Source organism: Trichoplusia ni, chromosome 2, assembly GCF_003590095.1.
Source record: "Trichoplusia ni isolate ovarian cell line Hi5 chromosome 2, tn1, whole genome shotgun sequence".
In the NCBI taxonomy this organism is placed as follows: domain Eukaryota; kingdom Metazoa; phylum Arthropoda; class Insecta; order Lepidoptera; family Noctuidae; genus Trichoplusia; species Trichoplusia ni.
Window position 1 is genome coordinate 4,366,342 of NC_039479.1, and position 22,846 is coordinate 4,389,187.

At 35.7% G+C, this 22,846-nt stretch overlaps 1 protein-coding gene across 2 annotated transcripts; it reads right to left on the reverse strand.

Moving 5' to 3' along the window:
* Positions 1-530: 530 nt before the first annotated feature.
* LOC113504283 (growth arrest-specific protein 1-like) lies at positions 531-21,545 on the reverse strand. Of its 2 annotated transcripts, none has more exons than XM_026886526.1 (3): positions 20,377-21,545; positions 9,243-9,482; positions 531-3,644 (listed from the first exon to the last, which is right to left on the reverse strand). In XM_026886526.1, the coding sequence occupies exons 2-3, from the start codon at positions 9,477-9,479 to the stop codon at positions 3,153-3,155; spliced, it is 729 nt and encodes a 242-aa protein (XP_026742327.1). In that variant the 5' UTR covers positions 9,480-9,482; positions 20,377-21,545; the 3' UTR covers positions 531-3,152. The 2 variants fall into 2 exon arrangements, with proteins under 2 accessions (XP_026742327.1, XP_026742335.1); XM_026886534.1 differs by lacking the exon at positions 20,377-21,545 and adding an exon at positions 19,203-20,357.
* Between the last annotated feature and the right edge of the window lie 1,301 nt (positions 21,546-22,846).

Sequence of the window (22,846 nt, forward strand, 5' to 3'; positions counted from 1 at the left end):
AACCGTTGCGTTTACCGTTGAACCGTTTATGCTTGGTAACCAAATATTTTTCTCAGGTATACTCTGCTTCATATAGCGTTTTACTGGTTCAAGAAAATAATGTATAGTTAACTTAGGTAAGTCTCTTACTGATATATAGTTTGGAATTATAGAGAAAAACCGGTGAAGTGCAAGTCCAACTATTGACTCTTAGGGTTCCGTGCAAATAGGCTAAAAACGAAACACTTGCTTTCTGCATAATCTGTCTGTAAGGTTGGATAACGAAGAAAGAAAACAATACATTAGAAAACAGAAAATTTATTGCAATTTTGTAAAATAAATACAATTAAAATCCTTAAAATAATTGTACAAAACGAAACAAAATACAACAATACCTACAAACTAGATTTATGTAATTCAATAAATTATTCGTTTTTAATCTAAAATACTTTGTACGAATTCATAGTTAAACAATTATATTAAAACAATCATTAAAACTAATTACAAACTAAAGCTATTTACAATTCTTGTACTACTTCTAATAATCTCACTTTGGTAAACTGTGGTTAATGAGTTTCATCTCTTACAGTTAAACTTAACTTAGTCACCTAATTAACCTAACTGGAAATTTTGAAGAGAACTCAATTATCAAAACACTCGAAATTCGCATTTTACAATTTACGAGTGCTTTCAGAATCGACCTCTCGCTCTTTACACTTTAACACACACACGCAAACATATCTTGACAAGCTAATGAACACATACAAACATTTAGCAATGAGGTATAATCTATACTGAAAGGCATTAAAATTTAAGCTTAGAGATTACAGTGTAACACACAGGATGAATAAATACCTATACTAAAATGGTAAACTAATTGGTCAAAGCATAAGTTAGGCATAGGCTACAAGCGATAGACTCTTTAACTGTCTATCAATTCTTTAGACCAGTGGGCTTAGACAATCTGACATCTTAATAGAAAAGAAAGCGAGAGGAAAAATCTATGAAGATGTCATTCAATTTCGGCAAGTGACGTAACTGTCTTGTATCAAAACACACACGTGTCGGTACACGAAAAAATAACTTGTCGACAACAAACAATTAATGTAATTCTGTCAAAAACAAAGCACTAATCGATTTACCCAATTCGAACCACAAAAAACGAATCGTTTGAATGTGATCAAGTAACTACGAGTACATCACTAATTCTCGCTTGTTTCAGCATGTTACTGTAATGACTGCAATCCCAGCTAATGTAACGTGTTAACAATTTACAAACATGAACGGTTTTACAAACTCCGTATCGTATACAAAGTTAAATCTCGAGTAGTTCGTATTCCGCGCATTATCGTTGCATTATGCATAAGAACATGATTCGGGCGACGAAACATTAGTACGCCGTCGTTTGCGAGATGCATACAAAGTGTTGGCTGACACTTGTATGAGAAGATGTATGGCTGTGACGTCAGTATTTCTTGGATGACAGTTGAGCATCGAATGTAGTCCGTTTTATGCAAAGGAACTTGATTGATACACCGCTCTGTTGATATTTAGATCGTATCTAGTTATGAGAGTTCTGAATTGTATGGGAAAATGTACTCTGGGAATGTAGTGTCAATACTTGTTATACAATAATGTTTATAGAATAAGTATGATTGTAGAAAAAAAAACTAGAATGTTAGGTCAGAATAAGACTATTTAAAAGATTTTGAAATACGAAGAAAAATTACGATACGAGCAGATAAAATATGGTCAATGTACGTTTTAAATAAATGTTTTTTGCATAAGTGCTCTAAATTAACAACCCACATGAAATTAAAAATCCTCGCAAAAGCAAAGTACACTGGTACTAAAATGTTAACAAAACAAACTATACATTTAATAAAAACAGAGAGAAACTATTTCATTCACGTTGCTCTGATTTGATCTGTTGCTGGCGCTGGCCCGACCGGTTTCCTCGTCTTCATTACCGGTACCACGACACGGATTTACCAACAATACGCACATTTAACTTCGCACAACTTTACGAGTCACTCGACGGCTCTTAACATTTTAAATGAGATACTTCAAAAAACCAATGGCTTTGTGGCAAGAGAGACAGTAACTAAACCGAAAATAAGACTATTGTGGGTGTGGAAGCGGGACGTCGCTCTACACCTTGTAATGCACTATCTCCCTTCTACAATTGCAACTCTTATACTAAAAGCTAGTTGTAAGGCCACAAGCATCTCATTTTTAGTACGTTCTATTCTGTTGTACCCAGAAAAATGTATTGCTTTTTGGAATTTGTACGTTTAAGCTATTTTTATGTCTAGGATAAAGTTTCTTACGACATATTTGATGACGAAGTGTTGACCAGTTTACACTGTTTCTCTATTAACCTACTTAACCTCAAGACATTCAACTTTTTCTGACAAGCATACTATCAATTTAAGAGGAAACTGTATTCACAAAGATCACATATATTCTTCACTAGCTACAAATCTACTTATAAACGACACGCTATTTTAAACGGATGTCAAAGAAAGGGATCATAAGACTGCCTGAAAAAACTCTGGCATCGAATACCGCATATTTGTAAAACATTAACCGACGCCCTGCATCACCGGGGCGATTAGTGCCGCCCACCGGATTCAGCTTCTATGTCATTAGATCAGCCACTTCCCTAATTCACTACACATCTCATACTATTTCTCAACTCGCATTCCGTCCTTTTCAAATTGGTGCCAAAGAGAGAGATAAAAGAATTTCTCTTTGACGTAAATATGTGAGGATGATGGTGTAACCGGAACAGTCGTTAGATCAATCGGCGTGGCGCTACATCGGGAACAGGCCAGCATTTGTCACCGGACCACCGGCGCCGCCGTATTTATAGCGTCGCCTGCGCAGCCCGTGGGCGGCAACACATCCACTCTCATATTAAGACAATAGTTAAAATATAAACAACAATCTACGTAATTACCCTTGATTCCCTCACGTAAGCTTAAGTTAACTAATACTGTTTTTACATATGTACATTGGATTGTACTTTAATTTATCGCATACTTACACATCAACAATTCTACTTAAAAGCACTAGAAAAGTTTCACACGAATAGTCTCTTGTATGGCAGTGTCTTTAAGTCCTCGATATACACAATATGTAACTTTAATTTATGATGGAGTGGCCTTGTATCACGTGATGAAGCTGACGCTGGTCGCAGCCATCAGCGCTACGATGCTTGTAAGTTGTGCCACATTAGCACCACTGACGGGAACTTCTTCTACCGGCGCAGGTGGTTTCTTATGCCTCTCTCCGTGCCTATCATGATTCTTCGTATGATTCTTCATTTTATGATAGCAGAGCCTCGCTAGATTGTTCTGCATTCGAGGACAGTCGTAATCATTCCCGTCACACGTGCAAGCTGTGAGGGCGGCGGCTTTGTCCTGCTTTCTTAATATCTCTATGGAGTTGAGGCACTTGTTGGAGCATTTCCTTCCCCGGAACATGGACCGGCACAGGCGGTGGTAGTACTCCAGTGCGGTGGCACACTGGGCGTCCGCAAGACAGATCAGCTGCGACAGACTGCAGGAGGACGTCGCGTTGGCCGCCCCCCTCAGCACCAGAGGCCTACAGACGTCAATCTTCTGTTTCGCCTCCAAGCAGTACTTGTCCTCGCATTCGCACTGTAACAAAACAAAATATATTAGTTTTATTTGTTTCAAAATCAAAAGCAACCTTGAATACGAATGATAAATAGACGGGATACGGCATTTAAGTGGTATAAAAATAACGATCAATCAAAAATTATTCAATGTTTTCAATGACTATTCATGACAGTATGAACAATGAGCACGCATGACAGTATGTACGTACTCCGTATATTTGAAAACTTGTAAAGGAATATAATAAAACAGCGCAGCACCTAGTAAAAATACCTTAAGAGTTGTGTAAAAAAGTAAACTAACAGACGTGCACGCTCGCTACCAACGCTCTACGATAACCAACTGCATTCAATCGTGAAAAAATCTCTTCATACAGAAATTCTATTAATAATTCAATGTAATAAAGTTTTAGGGAAACTCGTAAATCCTCGCGGTCTATAGCGCATAATAATAACGTTGTACGGACGTAAAATACGGTTTACGACGCCAAACATTCCGGAATCTATCCGCTATCAAAACATGGTGTGATTTGTGAAATTTATAACTCGACCGTTTATACGTGAACATTAATTCAATATAAATAAATAGTCCATTAGTTAAGCTTACAAAGTTACATATTGAGTTATAATTCCAAGGCCCGTTCTCTTGTACAATGGGATGAGACACGCAAATTTAAATCTCGAATTTAAATTGCCAACATTACCAGTACATGTAACAAATAACAAGCTGAGTAACACTGGTCTCATAAGAATGCACTCATGAATAGGTAATGGCGTACAAAATCGCTAAATAATGTTACTCGCAGAGAAACGACCTCGAAAAATGGCAGTTCGTTAAGATGTTACCATCATCCACGCTCCAAAATTTAAGGTCAATTTACCGGATATCTAGCTCGGATTAATGAAGACACGGCCGCCCGTCTTACGCTTAGGTTTTTTTTGTGAGAACGCAGCAACACCTGCGCAAGAGTCGACGCTGCGGTAGGTCCCGATCAAGACGTCAAATCTCAAGGTTGTGCGCGGCCGCTCCTTTGCTCTGCCTTTCGATATACTTTGTCCACCGACCATCGTAGTACTCGTAATCACACTCGCTACTACAATATAATTAAAGGTCCGACCGGTTTTACTTCAAATTACTTATTTATCTAGAACTGGTTGTACAGAAAATATAGAAAATGTTTTACAAATCACAGCTGTTTGCGTTAGTGTAGAAGGCAACAGGAACTTAATGGAGATGTAATTTGTCAGTACGAAAGTGGCTCTTAAGATCGTTAAATTATAAGTGCAGCATGTAAATAAGTTCAAATATGGTGTAATGTTTTCTGTAATTTAGTCCGCGGAAAGCACCTGCGTGTCTGGGGGGTCCGGCTGTCAAGACTCAGTTTTTGTTGACACAATTGTTAATGGTGCTACAATTTCATTACAGACTTTAATGAAATACTTAACAAAGAAGGCAACGACTTCGACTTGAGTGTCATCGGCGTTTTTATAAATATTATTGATCTTTACAAACAAACAAATTACAGATGCACCTGCATAACAACTGTTCATTAAAAGAAAATAGCAAAAGTCTTAATTATTAAAAAAATAAAACTATACAACTGGCATTTTATGAGATAGCGTTCTTAGCTGACAGTTCATTAAAAAAACAATGTTGCGTTGAAACAAAGTAGTACTGATAACAGTCTAATGAGAACGTCTGCAGAAAACAATATGATTGCCTGAAAATCGTTTTATGATGAGCACTGAGTAAACAGTCTTATTGAATTAGGTGTAGGACGTCGTAATGTCGTAATTATGCTGTTTTAGTCTCTATTATCATTTATTTATCTCTCGAATTGTATTGCGGCAATGACGTACGTGTTTCGAGTTGTGTCAGGTGACTGCGGTTCGTTGTTACGTATGTTTTACATAATTTTAGGATTTGTGTATTGTCAAGATTACTTCACTGCATGGAGAGACGAGTGATATAAGTCGATGTGGGTTCGACCCCCCGCTTAAGTAAAGCATTTGTTAGTTTTGATTCTTGGTGTCTTTAAGACGTGAATGTTTGCGACACTCCCATTATAGATGAAGTAGGTATTTAGATATATTAATAATAAATGCTTTGGCTGCAATTACTAAAACCTTATACAAATTGGATATTAATTATACTTCCAGTGCATTAGCACCACTTAAGGCCAGACCAGTGATACGAATTATAGCTCAAACAGATCTCCACCTACGCAGTGCGCACAGCTGCAAGCCCTTACAGACGGACTACTATCACCTCTTAAAGTAAGACCGTAGTTGTGGAAGCAAGAGCACGCTCTATAGATTGTAGAGCGCTGTCTCGCTCGCACGTTCGTCTTGTTTCTATTAGACTTTGGGAGCCATCCTGATATGCGAAGCTGCCATGTAGCCACTAGACTAGCCATTCAGTAAACACGATTGACCTCTTTGTGCTTGTGTTGTTGTTTAATTAAGAGTTCTTTTACGCTGGTTCTTTTTTAACGCTTTGTAAATGATTGAATGAAAGTGTTTTGTTCTGATAAGTTGGTTGTTTTCAGGTTATATTTTTAGAATTAGTTGTAAAACCATCAATAATTTAATTAGCGAAATTATTGGGATCATAATTGGACAAGGAAGATACTTTGGACACATGTAAGAATTCAGATACTTCGTTTTCTTACCATCTATCAATAAAATCAACCCATATTTAGCAATTTCAACACAATACGATTCAAAGATTTGGCAAATCAGTTACATGGGTACGTTCCACAAACCTCAAATGTTAGTTTTGGCTACGTCAAACGGCGGAATGTTACACATTCGATACACAAACGTTCAATAAAGCTTCATGAAACAATAATAAAGGCAAAACTAGTCCTGTTTATCACGTGTAGTTCACACGTGAACCAAATCTCGGATACTTCAGACGTTCATCCCAGTTTATTCTCATGGAATTTTTATATTAAAATTTAAAGGTGATGATAGATGGATTCGGAAATATTTTATCGGAGAAAATCAGCCGTTTGTGATAGCGATACTTAGTTGAGTGACGTTTCAAAATTTATATTCCTTTCTTTTCTTCTAATGAAAATGATAAAGATAGCATGTCAATTGACACCTACCTAAGGGTGATATTTTTCTAAACGTTGTTTTTGTACACGGCTTGTATTATCTTAAAGGCAATTACAGTTAGTCGTAATGACTGCTCATGTACCCTTTGTTTCCAAAATTCGGACTGAAAGCAGACGTACCTGACAGTTATTTTTGAAACGGGTTTTTACCAAACCGTGGTAATTATTTTCGAACGGTAAATTATAATTTGTCTTGTTCTTACATTGTGATAAACATCAAATAAGATAACGTCAGTGATTTCGCGAATTGAATTCCGAAAAAATATAGCAAAAAGTACGAAAGTTCTACGAAAATAGATGTTATTGGTAATAGAACGAGAATACTTAACAATGAAAATTGGGCTTGGCACAGACTTCAATGTAATTAGCAAGAATATTGACTTCAAATTAGATAGTTACAGTTTTTTCGAAAAATATTATTTTCTGTCACCTCTTTCATAAGATATCTATAGTAGTTCAGTTTTTATTGGTCAATTGATCAAACTTGTCGTGTAATCCGGAGCGAGGTGCTAGCGTGGTCGTGCTAGGTACCAAGTTAGCTCGTCCGAGGTCGTCAACCGCGACCCCCGACGTTCCCTCGTGTCGGACAAATCTGCCCACAACGTCTAAATTAGATTTTATTGCGGGCCGTCTGCTGCATGCACCTAAACAACACCGAATAAGCAAGACCCTCACACACCTTCCTATTTGGCGAAAGAGTAGTTCTAAGTTATTGGTCACCTCCCCAATTGAGTGAGAGCCGTAAACAGCTGTTATGAGCAGTAATTGCGACAAGTCTCAACTGTGAAATATCAATCTGAATTGAATCCGAGTGCAGTTTATAAATAGATGATGATTGTGCGTTGGTGTTCGTGTAATTGGTTTATTAAGCTGAGATCTCAATTGTACCTCAGTAAACGGTATGTTCGTGACTTTAGCCCGTTTCTGTTAAGGTGAATGAATCAATTTTTACCAGATGAAGTCATTAAGAGAAGGCCAAGCAAGGTATTTTGTTTCGAAATGTTTTGTTAATTATGTAAAGACTGCAATTTTAACTTGAGTGCAATTTAATAACTATTCAATTTAAGTTTTCATCTATATGTTTAGTCTTGCGTTCCTTATAACAATAGCCAATTATTTATAAATGAAATCATAGATATTCAAGAACATGAGATTGTAAATAGCGTAACGTATTTAAATGCATGTTATATACCCTTCATAATAATATCGTGTAGCTAATAAGTATGTAAACAAGCGATGCATTTGTTATGGTCCACATATGCAAAATAATGCACGTATCTCTATGAAGGTTTTAAAGATAAAGGTTCTATACTTAGATGAAGGTTGTATACAGTTTATATCTATAGCATAAAAGTACCTATCATCGATGTAACACAATCGTCTAATTTTGTTTTTATTATAATGTTGGTAAGCACGTTATGAGGGAATTTGGGAAGCCTTTTTAGAGTACCGTCCCCAAATGGTAGAAACTGATTACTCTTATATTACTAAGATCCGCTGTCTACCTGCCCAACAGTCACCAGGCTGCATTTCATGAACTGTTATGAATAGACACATAGACAGTTGGTATTATTGTATACTATTAAACAATTACCAGAGACCATTTGGTTTAGAAATCTGATTGTCTTAAGACCTTTTTACTTTCAATGTTTTCACAGAATGAAAATCATGAAATAGCGTAAAACTAATACACTATTTACAAAGCGTCAAACAAGAAATCTTTATCCGAATAAAATGCGGGAAACGTAAAATATTATAAGCCTAAAATCTTTTGAATTAAAAAGGTGTAAAAAAGAGAGTTTATCACTAAATATTATCATTAACGCGGCTTATTCTAGTCATCATAAGACAGCTTCCTTATTTCACATTAAAACCCGTTAACCTACCAACTTGTCACTATAAAGTACCCTAAAGTGCACCAATCTGATCGTTAAACTGTATAATATATTGCTGGATGTCCGCCAAAGCTGCCCACGCGATTAAGAGCGCTATAATTTTAATTCAGCTCATAAAATTAGCTGATATGTAACGCAAATTAATTGGTTCATTCATTGGTTTTTACTAGCCTATATCATTTATAATATATATTCGTTATCTGTGTCGGCAACGATTGGGATAGGCGCCATATTATTTTAATATAAGAAATAATAGAAACACAGCAAAATAAATTATAGTATTAGTTGTAACGGATTCATTTTCACCAAGGAAATTAATGGGATATGACATTCTTTATAACCTTTCTGAAATTTGATGTATGAAACTGGAATAAAACCTATATTTCTTTAGGACTAATGATTTCCACGCGGTATTATAAAAAGCTAAAAAGTAGAGTCAGTACTTGTAACAAGACAAAGGAGTTCAAAATCGTCGTGCTATGATACCACATTATGTTACCGGAGTAAATAATCAAATACGAATACTGAATAGTCCTGACTTGAGAACCTTCAATAAAACATCAGCAGAGACCATTAAGACCATTGATACGACTCTGAACTTACATTCATAAGCTGTTTCCCTTCTTCAGTGGACGTGAGAGCTATCAACGCATTCCCGCACTCCCTGGGGCAGCTGGTCGGGGAGGCAGACTCCGCCAGCACCTCTTCACACATCATCATGTAGTTCCCGAGCGCGGCGCCGCAGCCGGTGCGGTAAGCGCAGCGCGTGCGCGCCTCGTTGCACGACATCGCGCCCGCCACCGCAGCGAACGCGGCTAGCCACGCCGCTGCCAGCCACATCACCTAGGGAACAAGAGAATATAGTTTAAAAAGATCTGCAGTATGTAACAGTATCATATTCTATAATTGGACGCGTAACTAACTACTAACGTAGCCTTTATGATTTAGATTATGTTTGTTTAAAAAGTGACGTTTTTTTCCACCTCAAAATATGGATATTTTGTACCATTTGAGCCTTATTAAAATCAATAATATTAAACTCCAATATTTTGATGTGTCCTAACGGTTCTTGTAACTGTCTGAAACTTAAAAAGTGCTACGCAAAAACAGCAAATAAGTAGAGTCGCTACGAAAAGGCACATTAACTTAGTTCTTGTTCAGTTTTTCATGTGGATTAATTTTAAAACACCTACTTAAATCATACCTATAGTTAAAATCTATTGCTACAAATATATAATATACTTGAATTACCTCAACCAACACAGCATGTTAAATAAATTAAGCCAACGACAAGCGCACTCGTGAAATGCAAATTAAGCTTTTCAAGCGCTGCCTACAATACAATGTTCATAATTAAGCAGTATTCTAGCATCTCATCTTCGGTAACAGTCGGTAAACTTCGGTAAAAGTCGGTAACTCTCGGGTGAGCTCGTGTGTTCTCGGAAGAGTTACGGCTCGAGTCGGTTCGTAAACAAACAGAATCGCGTCACGTCCACTCGTCACTCGCTACTAACTTACACGTTTACCGTAACATTGAGATAGGGTTGGTGATTATTTCTAGTTTGGAATTTTTATTATTATGGATCCTTCATCGTGAGTAAACTTATCACGAAACAAGTCATCATTAAACGCTTGGATAAGAGTCAAGCTTTTTAAATTTGACTTGAAAAAAAAGTAGTGAAATTTCATCTAGATTATTACTTTCTAAAGGCTTAACTAAAATGCTTACAGCTCCTTACAGCTGCGCAACATTACACTAAGCTTTTGAACTTAAGATCCGATTACACGCAAGATTTAATTTCAACAAATGCGGTATAAAAACGAAAGTAAATCTTGACACCCCTAATAGTAGGAGACAAGAGCATAAGGTCGTCGTCCGCCGAAGAGTTCCCGATGCAAAAAGAAAACAAACTGACAACTTAAGATGTCCACCACTCACTGAGTGTTACATTACAATAACAATTGTTACCTGCATTTAAACATCGCCCTTATTTACATTAGAATAAGGACGAACACGGTAGCTTAAGATAAACAGCGTAGCGTCTACGTGAGCTGTTTGCTTTGGTAATTGAATTATATAATAGAATTACTATCGAGTCCAATATTTGACTTGTCCTTAGCGTATAATTCCTAGAGACTGGGTTTAATTTGAAAAAACTTGGAGATGAAACCTTCAAGTGTTTTATGGTACTCGGTGATATTCTTTTATTCATACAGTCATAGCTCTTTTTATTTTCATGTTACATGACTTCATTCATTGTGCCATTACTTATGCATTTCGAACCGGCTCGGCCGGGAATGAAAGTGCCATTGCCTCAATAATCATGATTCGTTCAGCTGTAACTGGAAAACGCAAACAAATTCTGTCCATTTCTTGGTAAGAGATGTGTGAAGACAAGAATAATAGAGTAATGATAAAATCATGCGTCAATACACAGAACGAGTCGTGAAACCCCGTGGTCGTGACAACTGACAGATAAGTAAACCCACACCATATCTGTTTGGCACCGACCCCAGCGTGTTTAAACATTATCTAAATCGAAATCCGAGAAAGGCATCGCTGCGACATTTCTACCGGAGTAATCCAAAGCGAGCGGTTAGCGGGCACATGTGAAAAGCGCCGAGTAATGGCTCGCACACACTCGACCAAGCGGACAACCAATATGACAGTTAAAATGTTCAACTTTATTATGCAACTGACCACGCAACCGTACATCGACATGAGTACATTGTTGCGGCGAGATTCAAATCTGTCAAATAGAACAAAGACCTATAGTCTCTGATCTACACAAGCATCTTCATTCCATAATATTCAAAATGACGTTCTAAAAACAAAATACTAACGTGAATTAACAAAACGTACTAGGTCGTTTTAGCATAAACGGTGTATGATTTAGTGGGGCTGCGCGCGCCGCTCTAACCACTAACACAAACAAGTCGTGTTCCCGCGCAACTCATTATTGCATGTCGTTAGGCGCCAACGACGAGGACAAACAGCTACCGAACACATACAGACTTTACTGCATACTTTTTGAATACCAGTTTACGAAGGAAATTCCTTGAAGGCCTCACTTTGACATGCAAACTGCTTGCTTAGATTAGTTCACGGAATTTAGTTCAATCGGAAACAAGTTGGCAAGTTTAAGTCAAGTATCTAATTAGGGTAAGTATGCTGCATGCTGTCAGGTTTATTTCAAGCGAGATTTATATAGGTAAAAGTGTGTTGATTCAGTATATTTTTATTTTTTCTTATTTTAACGCCTGAAAAATGTTGATGGATGCAGCCTATATAAATACAGGTTTCGCAGCAAATCCAAAATAAACGTGACCAAAACAGCGTTGAGAATGTATTAAAATAAATAGCTCAAAATCCGGCAAACCAAGCCTCAGTACAAACATTATGATAAACTGTCTTAAGTTATGTGCAAAGCTCTAAACTAGCTTTGCTGGCCTCATAAATATGACATGGAAGTAATTTACTGCTTGTGCAAGTATTAATAGCGATTTCAACTGTTTGGACGGCTTCAGGACGCCTAACATAGCACTTCAAAGTAATATTATTGTAGTTGTGGAAGCGTGACAGCGCATTACACGATGTAGAGCGCTATCCCTCTCTTACCACGGCAATTTATAATATAACTTTGAATGGTGGTTGGTGGTACGCCCTCAAAATGGAATTGATCGGAATTCTATCAAAAGGAATGTTTTGAAGCTAATTAAGGATAAATTCCATCTAATGTATGTTGCCGTTAGTGAGTCATCGTGTTATAAATGCATTTTCTTCGACTTCGAAGTAGTTCTGACAGCTAATTAACGTTGAAGAATGTTTGTCTTGTCATTTTCCTTCACGTGGAACCTGGTGAACCAGTTTAGTTACAGAATCTGATGCGGTTTTGCGAATAAATGACATCAAGATTATAATGTACATTATCTGTTTTAAATTTAGACTTACAAAAACCGTAATACAGATAAAAATGTTCTTCAAACCAAGAGTAAGAAAATCTAATCTACAAATTACGTGTTTTATGTTCATTGATTGAAATATCGATGCGGACGATATTTGTAGTAATTCCTACCTTTCTTTAACGCTGACTCTACGTTTCTCTACGTCTAATTCAACTCAATGCTTTATTATAGAGCGACCAGCCTAGCTGACGTCTAGCCGACGGTTAGCCGAATGCTTTAAGTCACCAAAACCAAACCCCACTGGGTCCCCGCGCAGGAGAAGCATTTGTGTGATCCACGAATGCTTCTCCTAAGTCTGGGTGTCTTTGTGTGTAGGACTTGAATTTTTGTGCAATCACCACGACACAAGGATTAAATTCCTCGACTCCCCCATGGAGTCGTTTTATTTTTGAAACGCATTCTACCATTATCTCAAAATTTGCCCTCTTTTCATTACAATTACAGTTTAAGCTTTTAAGATCTATGACTTTACTTTATGAAGTACGAGATTTAACGGTACTATATAAGTACCATTTGATTTATTACAACAACACAGAAATTGATGATGGAGAATATACCATTATACCAATATCTGCTGATTTACGATTCCGGTTTCTATAGAGTCAGTTGTACGTTTTATTCGAATATAAATGGTTATATTAAACCTGCTTTCTAAACTTGGGAATCATCTATGGAAAATTGTAAATGTTTAATGCGTTGATGTTGGGCGTATTTAACCTGTAAATTGATTTCTCAAGTTGAGTTCACTAAGAGCTAAATGATGGTCGATATTTTTAAGTAAGTGATGAAAACATTTTAGTTGTCTACTGTTTTTCTCAAAAGTCCGTAACTGCCAACCTTCAGTAAGAATCTAAGCAAGTCTAGTGATTGATACGCAAACTATCTTCTTATAGCCAGTGCTTTTGTTCAACAGGGGGACTATTTCTGGCTCGTAAAAACTTACAGTCAGTGATTTTGCTTAAAATTAATTATATATTATATACATTTTAATGAATTAAGAAAACCGTAATATGACATAAAACAATGGTTCAATTAAGATATTACTGAACTAAATAATTAAAAACTATAAAAGTCCTCCCACGACATTTTAATTAAGTTGTTAATGAAATCGTATCGTCACTGTCTTATTTTAACTCCCTGTAATAAAAATATCCCCTTTATATTCCAACTAAACTAGATAATAAATATTTCTATTTTTGAACAGATAAAAAAACATTATTCATTATCAATATTAATAATGTTATATTCCTAAGAAAAACATGCGTTTACCATATTCATAAATAATTCATTAAGTAGAGACATGGATTAAGTCATTATTATGTAAAGAGTGATTTATGTATTGCAAGACAAAAAATGTTTTACTAAATCATTCAGTTCATTCATTCAATAACTGACAGAAACTTTGATTGCCAGTAACAATACGTCAAAGTAAACAATATATAACACTTGCTCTATCACTAATTGTCTTACAAATACTAAATCAAACTAAACGCACTTACGCAATACATTGTGGACTAATTACAAGAAAACAAGTGATTTAGATAAGGTATCACGAGTTTCCGATGTCTGCTAGTGTTATCAAACGACCAATATTGTAAGACCCTTGCAACGACCCGTGTGAAATTATCTCACTGAATAATAGGGCGCGTCAAGTGTCAATTAAGGTTAGAATTGCTTCTTCAGATTGACAGTTGTTACTGGCTGGTTTAGACTGTTGAAAGTTTGAATTTAGAACATTTTTTTTTTGTTTATTTTTTTTTTTATAAGTTTTAAGACATGTTACTAATATAAGCCTTCTTTATATCAATTTTTTTAAGTTTTATCAAGTTCTAGTTTTTTAATTATATAAAGAGGTTGGTAGTTTAAAATTAGTTATTTTTATCGCTTACTTTACAGACACGAGTCTTTATAGATAACCCAATAACCCGAAAATGTCTTCATTATTAGCTTTTTCCTCATCATATCTAAGATTGTGCACTGTTTTAAAATTATAATTATAGCCCTGATTTACGCATCCGTAGCTAACAAAAGAAATCGTTAAGCTGCTTTAATTAAAATAACCTTTAACTTCTTCATAATATTTCCATTATTATAAACAACTTTATCTTAACTGTTGTATAATTGAATTAAAATGCAGTAAGCGACCAGTAATATTATTTATACAAATATATATTAAAACAAAGCAATAAAAAAAAATACTTTTTAATTAAGTCACCATTTTTCCTCATTATTACATAAAACGTACACTTTTCCAGTACTTCATCAATGATAACATTTTCAGACAAAAGTGACCTAAATTGACACAAATCGTGAAGTAGCCAATAACTTGTGGTTTTCCCGAAATTAAGAATAACTACATCGTTCTTATGACAGGACCATAAGGTTGCTTTTCGTTAAATGATTGCCGCTGGCATGTTTGATAGTAAATATTTGACTAATGTTATAATTGTGTAAACTCTTTTGTAAGTAATAATGAGGTTATCGCAAACTTTGTCTTTGATTAACGCAATTATGTGCCTCGAAGATAAGGGCTATTGACTCAAAGACTTTAAAATTTATCAGTAATAGTTCTATCGTTACTGCAATCATGTCATATTAGATATTTTGGAGACTAAGTTCATAATTTTTACCTAAGTTTTGCTTGCAACTGTTATTACATAGGTACATGGGTGTTCATTGTTCTAGTTGGTGACAACACAGAATATCGCAAAACGTCAAAGGTTTTGATTAAAAGTGAGACGAAAATATTTTTTAAAATTTGAGGGATACAGTTAAAGGTAAATCTCTATTCAGCCCAAATAAACTTAATAAAAACTTGAAACCGAACCTAACAAAGCCTGGGGAAGATGAAATACCCAGATGAAACTTTCAGCTTTCAAACTTTACTACTCATAGCAGTTTTAACTAGTAGATACTAAAACCTAGGATTCCTTTGGATCAAATCCGTACCAAATATCATATGGCTAACGCAAAGTTGCGATATAAGTTGACTTGGTCACAATTCCTGGTAATAGTTCAAGATCGTCAGTCGTTCGAATGCCGCTAGCCTTGTTTCAGGGAACGCATAGCAACAGGACACCTATTACGGACGTACTCGTATAAAATGCAAGCATACCGACGCCTGCAGATAGTGTACAGTGCAACGTTGATAGCAAGTTTTATATTAAGTGGCTATAGCATCAAGTAGTTAATTAAACATAAATCATATTTAGGAAATTCCATAAAATTCGACGTCAAGGCAGGCAAAAAGGTTATATACATTAAATACTTTTTATTCGATTCGGGTCATAGACTCAAATATTTTTCTTTCTTAACAACAGTATGCCGGTCATGAAAGTTTAAATTTAGAATTCTCCGATCGTAATAAAGTATTAACCAGTCAATGCACCTATTTTTAAATTCCGAAGACTACAGAAACAACACTCGGATACAGACTATAAAGTTATTATTACTATAAATTATTGTGATAAAGATAATGATATTATTAAGAAATTGATTTATTAATAATTATTGCAGATTAGTTGCCTTTCACTATGAAATATGGATGTTAAAAGTATTTACGTACGTTCAATTACAAATTCTTTTTGCAATATTTTTCCAATACATTGCTTTAACAAACATCGTTGACAAGTGATTGATTTTTAAACCAACGTGATTAATGGCCCGTCTTCGACGAATGTCTTAAAACTAAAACTTCAATACAGTTCATTTTGGCTTCATTATTTTAGCCGAAACAAGGATAAAATAACTGACGGAATATGCGGGTCACACTAAAGAAGTTCGCTTTCACACAATTCTCGTGTTACCCTTATAATTCACACAAATCAATGAGGCTCTTAGCAAGGAGTACCTTTTATACTCAACTCAATAGTTGATAAGTGAGCGTAAGTATAGTAAAAAATATTTTATGAAGCCATTTACAGAATATAACTAAGCACCAAATATGAATATATGGATACTCATGTTTAATAATATTTAAACTCATACAAAAACAAATCCGTCACAAACAGCCAACACTCAATCCATTCAAAGAAATTTGAATTTTGTTTATTGTTACAGGAACGGAAGCGAACTGATTGGCTCCAATCCAAGGGACGTCCGGCTCAAAACGAATCCAACCACTTGAACTCTTGTTTTTGCGGAGAACTCCAAAACATGTCAGCATACATGAAACTTTACTACAGAAAACATCTGATTCTACTTATAACAGACATTTGAAAAAGAACAAATGTCTGCACACAACACATGTCGAATCCATTCGACATTTGAATTACTTAATCGTGGCAAAAAAATATAAAGCACATCTCACTCAAAACTTGCGTAACCTTAAGCAATAAAGGGACATCGTAATACTTATTTCACGCAGGTAAGATTCGCTTGATCTCTTCGACAGGACATGGTAAAAATAAAACTAAAAAAAATGAACAGTAGCAAGTAAAAAAGGACGAGTCAAAAGGGCCGCAGGTAACTTCTCTTAACACTTTATTATAATTGTCTATTTGTGCCTTCAACTAGAACATATTAGCTACTATTTCGGATTTAAAGATGGGATGAAAATCTTTGTTCTCTTTACTAAGTACCCAAGAGTACTCGAAAAGAGGTGCTTAAAGAACAATGCCTGCAAAATACAAAATCTGTAGACGAAACAAACTAAATAGCTCGGATTACCGAACTTCAAACAGTAAATATAAATCGTCTGTCTCAATTTGGAAACTGCCCGGCATCTACAAATTGAAGGGATTTCAGACGCAAAGACGAACCAAGTCGTCCATAAATCATCAAAAAGGTCGGTTTGGGAGACAAATTAAGACATGTGGCTTGCAGCTGCAGGGGTCAGAATAGTTAATGCACCACATTTTTTGTTTCTTAACATCGAAATGAATTTAGAAGTTCTAAATCAAGTGTGGAGATCATTCGCACGCGTGACCATAATGAAAACAACGTTTGTATAAGGCGATCGGTTTTGGTAAGGTTGCGATAAAACGGTCGTAACCGTTCAGACGTGTTACCGTTTCGCAACGAGACACCTCGTAAATACGTTTTGTTATTCTTATTCAAAATTTTTCACTCCACTTATTTTCGTTTTACAATTTAATATAAGGACAAAGGCGTCAATAAAAAACCTCATTTGGGTTTATGCTCTGTATTTCAATTGCTTTATAACCAGCCAGCAACTGTTTTTTTGGAATTTCTGATCCCGAATGTCTCACTACCCACGCCTATTAGTTTTAACCAGATTTTATGCATACTTTAGATGAAGTCTTCGACTAGGTATTTCTCAGTGTTCCAGTTTCGTTCTACATATGGCACGTTTTCAAACGAACGTATCAAAAGCCAAGTCAACTTCAGTTTTCTGAAGTAAACAACATTCAAATAAGTCAGAAATAACTCCATAGATCTAGATCCAGTTGTTTTCCACATGGTATACATTGTCGCCAACACTTATAATACCAAATAACACAAACATCTAAATGACTACTAATAACATGCGCCTTATTCTCGGGATCTCGGCTCATGTCATATCATGTCACTATCAAATCATATAAAGCTTAGACAAACAAAACTAAGATGAGATGAAGTACTGCCTGCAATACTAATCCAAATAAAAGCACGTTGGTAACACAATACTCTTGAAGACAAATCATCCTCGGTTAATTACGAAGGTAAACATAGGTTTGGGACATCTGACGCTGCAGATCCAATTTCTCGCATCGTCAAATGAAAATAAACATTCGTAGGAATTCATTGTCTTAGCTGAATATATGTTCGTGTGTTGAAATATTTGATGACAACAGTGAATGCTGATTCTGTGAAAAGTTGAACAAGATGGAAAGATTATTTTTTGACTTTGCCAATTTATTCTTATTCTTGGATGTCTGTTTTTTTACTAAGTAGATCTAGACTGATGGTTATATGATGATTTTCAGATGCAACCTAATAATGTTTAAATACTCTTTCAAATTTCATATTTTCTAGTAGCCAAACCCGTCCTCCTGCTTGACCAAACACAAGATGTCATTCGGTTCCTTGATTGGAATTCGCCAAAGGATCATTAATATTCTTATAGGTTCAGATTCTTTAAGATATAGATCTTCTTCTTGTAGATTTTATGATACCTAAATCCTTCTTCAAGATCGACGATAACAAATAATATTATAATTCAGTTGTAAATTATTCTGACATCTGCCACATCGCTCGTCTATTGTGGGATACCGAAAACGAAATTATCATAATTTTCCGCTCGCCACTCGTTCTGCGAAATCCACAGACGTTTCGGTCGTTAAAATAAAATACCTTTTTAAACTGTTGACGGGTTGCTCTGACATTTGTGTATTGTATTTTTAAATGGTCTAGATGTAGCTCACTCAAGTTGCGTTACAAATTGCGACTTATTGATGTTTTACAGCCGTAAGACTCCTTGAAGTTCTTTTAGAACTAATTACCGTCTAACTGCGTACTATGTCGGAATCGGTTCGTTTAAGTCCATTTGTCACATAGACTTCTATGCAAACTATTACACGTAAACTTACAGTAAAGTTAAAAGGTTCATCCGTTATTTCCCGCTAAAGAACATCGTCATCGTATCGTTATACTTACAAATGAACAAATATCCAAACAGTTTCGTTACTGGCTTGCTACACATTGCTGTTATTTATACATTTGTCCTTGAATGGCACCACTTTACAGGTAAGAAGGGAAGGAACATTACTATGGACAACGTACGGTAATAAATCAATCACAGGCCATGAATACAGCTTTATGTGCAGAACGTGCGTCCGTCTAGATTAGAAAATTGTCATGTAATGACTAATTCATACGCTGACAATTGTCTGACACCTAAGAACCATTCTTGACATAACACGGACATAAAATCTCAATCTTCTCATGCGTTTAGAATTTAAATTCTGTTTTGTTTGTAAGTACATTTTACGGACATCAACCGAAGTATTGTTGGAGCCGAGAAGTCAGTTATAGATATTCAGATAGAGATGGCCAACGGACAAATTTAGACACAGTAGAAGTGCAGTCCGACCGCAAGTCTTGAATCTTTTATTTTTGAAACGAAAACTTCACAAGCGCGAAAATAGAAGTCGCTAACATTACAATTCCGATTGCGATCGTGTACCTATGTCCAATTGTCAACTCGTAATCATGAAACGTCGGCAGGCTATTCTCAAGCGATATATTTACGTCAAACATTTAATAGACCATCTCATTAGTTCAATACACGTTCGTGCTACAGCTAAGGACACGGGAAAGGCGAGGACAATACTGTTTTGCCTTCCAGTACATACTTGATCAATTGGGTTATTTCTATGCGATATCACGAGTATGCAAATGTGTCTTACTATGCGATGAATTAAGTTGCGATCCCTGTTATTGGTGCTACGTACCGCATTCGTTGTGTAAATCATGACAAGTGTGACCTTAAACCTTACGGTAAACAATTGATTACAATTCGATATTACAGTGATCTAGATCATATTTTGAAATTATATTTGATATTGAAAATTATCATTGGAGATTTATTATAGGGCAGAATAATTAAATTATTTATGTACATAAATGTTAAATATAGGTATTTCGCAAATAATAAAATATGATTTATTTTAATTGAAGATAATCTTCTTAAGGCCTTGACATTAATCAATTACAGTTAAAACAAGCAAAACAATTGTATCAACAAACGAATAAGTGAACAAAAAATAAATCATTGTTCTCTATTATTAGAAACGTTACAATAAAGTTAAAATAAGATAAATGCACATACAAATCTTGCTTCGCCGTTCTCGCCGTAGTCACATGGCTTGTGTTCATTGGAAAGTTTAGAACTCCCTGTTTTTGTTAAACTTTTACGATCTTACACAAAAATATCACTGTATAACAACGTCACGGGGAACCATCACTGTTTTCTAGAATTAACACGTAGAGTTTAATTTACAAAACACCGTTTTCGAGTCCGCGTTATTACGATAACTTGTGTTGTATTTGTTTGCGTTTTGTTTATGCGGAACGCAAGGCCGAGCGAGTGGGTGCGTCCATGCGGTACGCGCGCGCGCCTCCGATTGAGTTGTGTTTAGAGCCGAGTCCCCGCCGGCCGCACCGGTCCCGCCACACCGCCAGATGACAGCTTCATATCTTCTTCCCTTCCCGACCCCACCCACTCCCACCTCTTGTGTCTCTTCGGAATAAACGTATCTCACTGAACGGAATAGACTTGTTGCATTTTTATTTTATTATAATATTCCACGGGCTCCGAGCGAGCGAGCCCGAGTGAACTGTCTTCGGCCCTGTCGGATCTGTAGAGTTAAGATGAATGATTAGGCTCTACATAAATTGTACTTGTCGAAAGGTGTTGTAATCGTTGGGTAGGCAAGTAAATTGACCAGTAATTTAAAATTAACTGTATTTCCGACGTAAGACCAGCATAGATTAAAACCATTACAATACAAAAATATTATAGCACCCGAGTGTATCTAATCATATATGTACTTATTTCGAATCTCATCCAAACTTCGAATTAATCTGTTACTGATTAAATTCATACACATAAGGTCGAGAATAGCCTGTTTCTTAAAGCTGCACATACGCCTTACCTACGCTGTCCATATGTAACAAGTTCTCGAGAAAGTCATTATTAAGACCTTCGCCGAGAAATATTTTTTGTTCAAGGCGGCCAGTGTTTGTACGGTATAAAAAAAAGTTTATTTTAAAATTGCGTTGATTGAGTTGTTATGGGTCGGCTTTGAGCATCGGAGTGATTTCATGCTTGCAGTCGCTTTATAAACGACTGATTACGTGTTGATGCGGATGGTATAATTGCGCTGGTAATCTGCCTTGAATATTTCTTTGGAGTGTGCTTTTAGTGAGTCATTAATTGGTACCAGTTGGATAGCATTGTTTTGGGAATCAGCGCAGTAAGTGCCTACATTAGCTGTAGTAAGGTTGAAACTATAGTGTAACTATTGAAATGTATATATTTAAGTAATAGAGTCATGTCATAAAGTCGTCTTGGATTTCTTTTTTTTTTTAAGGATTTTGCATTTCGGGAATATAGACAAACATTATAGTAACTTTGAAGTAGTCACATTTTTAATTTTCCGTACCCAAAACCAATTTTTTTCCAATTGAACCCTATCAGTAAGACTCCGATGTCTGTCCGTCTGTCACCTGGCTGTATCTAATAAAACGTGATGGCTAGAGAGTAGAAATGTCACAGATTAGGTCGTTTGTCGATTATGTATTTCAGTTGCGGAAACCATGAGGTTAAGCAATGCTTGGTATGGTTATAAATTTGATAAATTATCATTTTTTCTATTATTTTTGTACTTTCTTCTATTCGTACGTACCCTTAGCGTAACGTGTTCAACTTGAACTTGACTAGCTTTTATTACTGACTTCAATTCAAAATTGTAACCACATGCATATGTTAAAATCAAACCATTAAACCGCAACCATGACAGTATCAAAATGGCTCTACCTAAGCTCTGCCTTACTTCACCAAAATGCTAGAAAATTGTTTCTAGCATTTTGGTGAGGTATCTCAAAACTACCTACATATTCATACAATTATTTATCAAGTAGGTGCCTATTTACAGTTCTCCAAAAATGGTAGTTTGATTTAATTTTTAATAAACTTCTTGACCTTTGATAATATTATCATCAGCTTGCACAAATATAGAGCAAAACAGTCACGTAATGTTACAATTTTGTTGCAATTTGGTAGAGTCCATTTATCTCACAATTTCCTATAACATATGCAAGGGGAAGGTGTTTTTTTTTGTATTCCATAGAAACCAGTCATTCCGTTAAATAATCGGATGCAAGTTTTGAAATGAAAGTATGAATGTTACGTGAAACTTCGAATAAATCACTAATTTTTCTAGGCCTGAGTTCAAACCTATGCAAACCGGCATTGAACCACTGGAATCCCGACATTGATATTATGTTAACTGTAACTGTTAATTAATACCTAATATTTTTATCTGTCATTTCTATATTTTACGAAACCGACTGTGTTTGTTACTATTAACGGGCTAAAAAGTTTAAATAGAGATAGTGCGGTATAAAAAATAAATCTAGAATCCTACTTAAATAAAGAGCCGTTTCAGATTGAAATAATTCACAATTCCCGAGGGATATTCCACCCTGTGTCTCGTAAACTATAATAAATGTAAAACTGTTATAATTAAAGAGTAAGACAACTATAAGAACAAAAAGCTGAATATGTCACTACTTCG

What these genes read in the sequence shown, in the direction of transcription:
- LOC113504283 (XM_026886526.1), bottom strand. Translation starts at nt 9,479, where the DNA reads ATGTGGCTGGCAGCGGCGTGGCTAGCCGCGTTCGCTGCGGTGGCGGGC. An exon ending in AAGGGAAACAGCTTATGAAT is followed by an intron (nt 3,645 to 9,242) that starts GTAAGTTCAGAG and finishes GTTTTGTTACAG; the next exon opens with TGCGAATGCGAGGACAAGTA.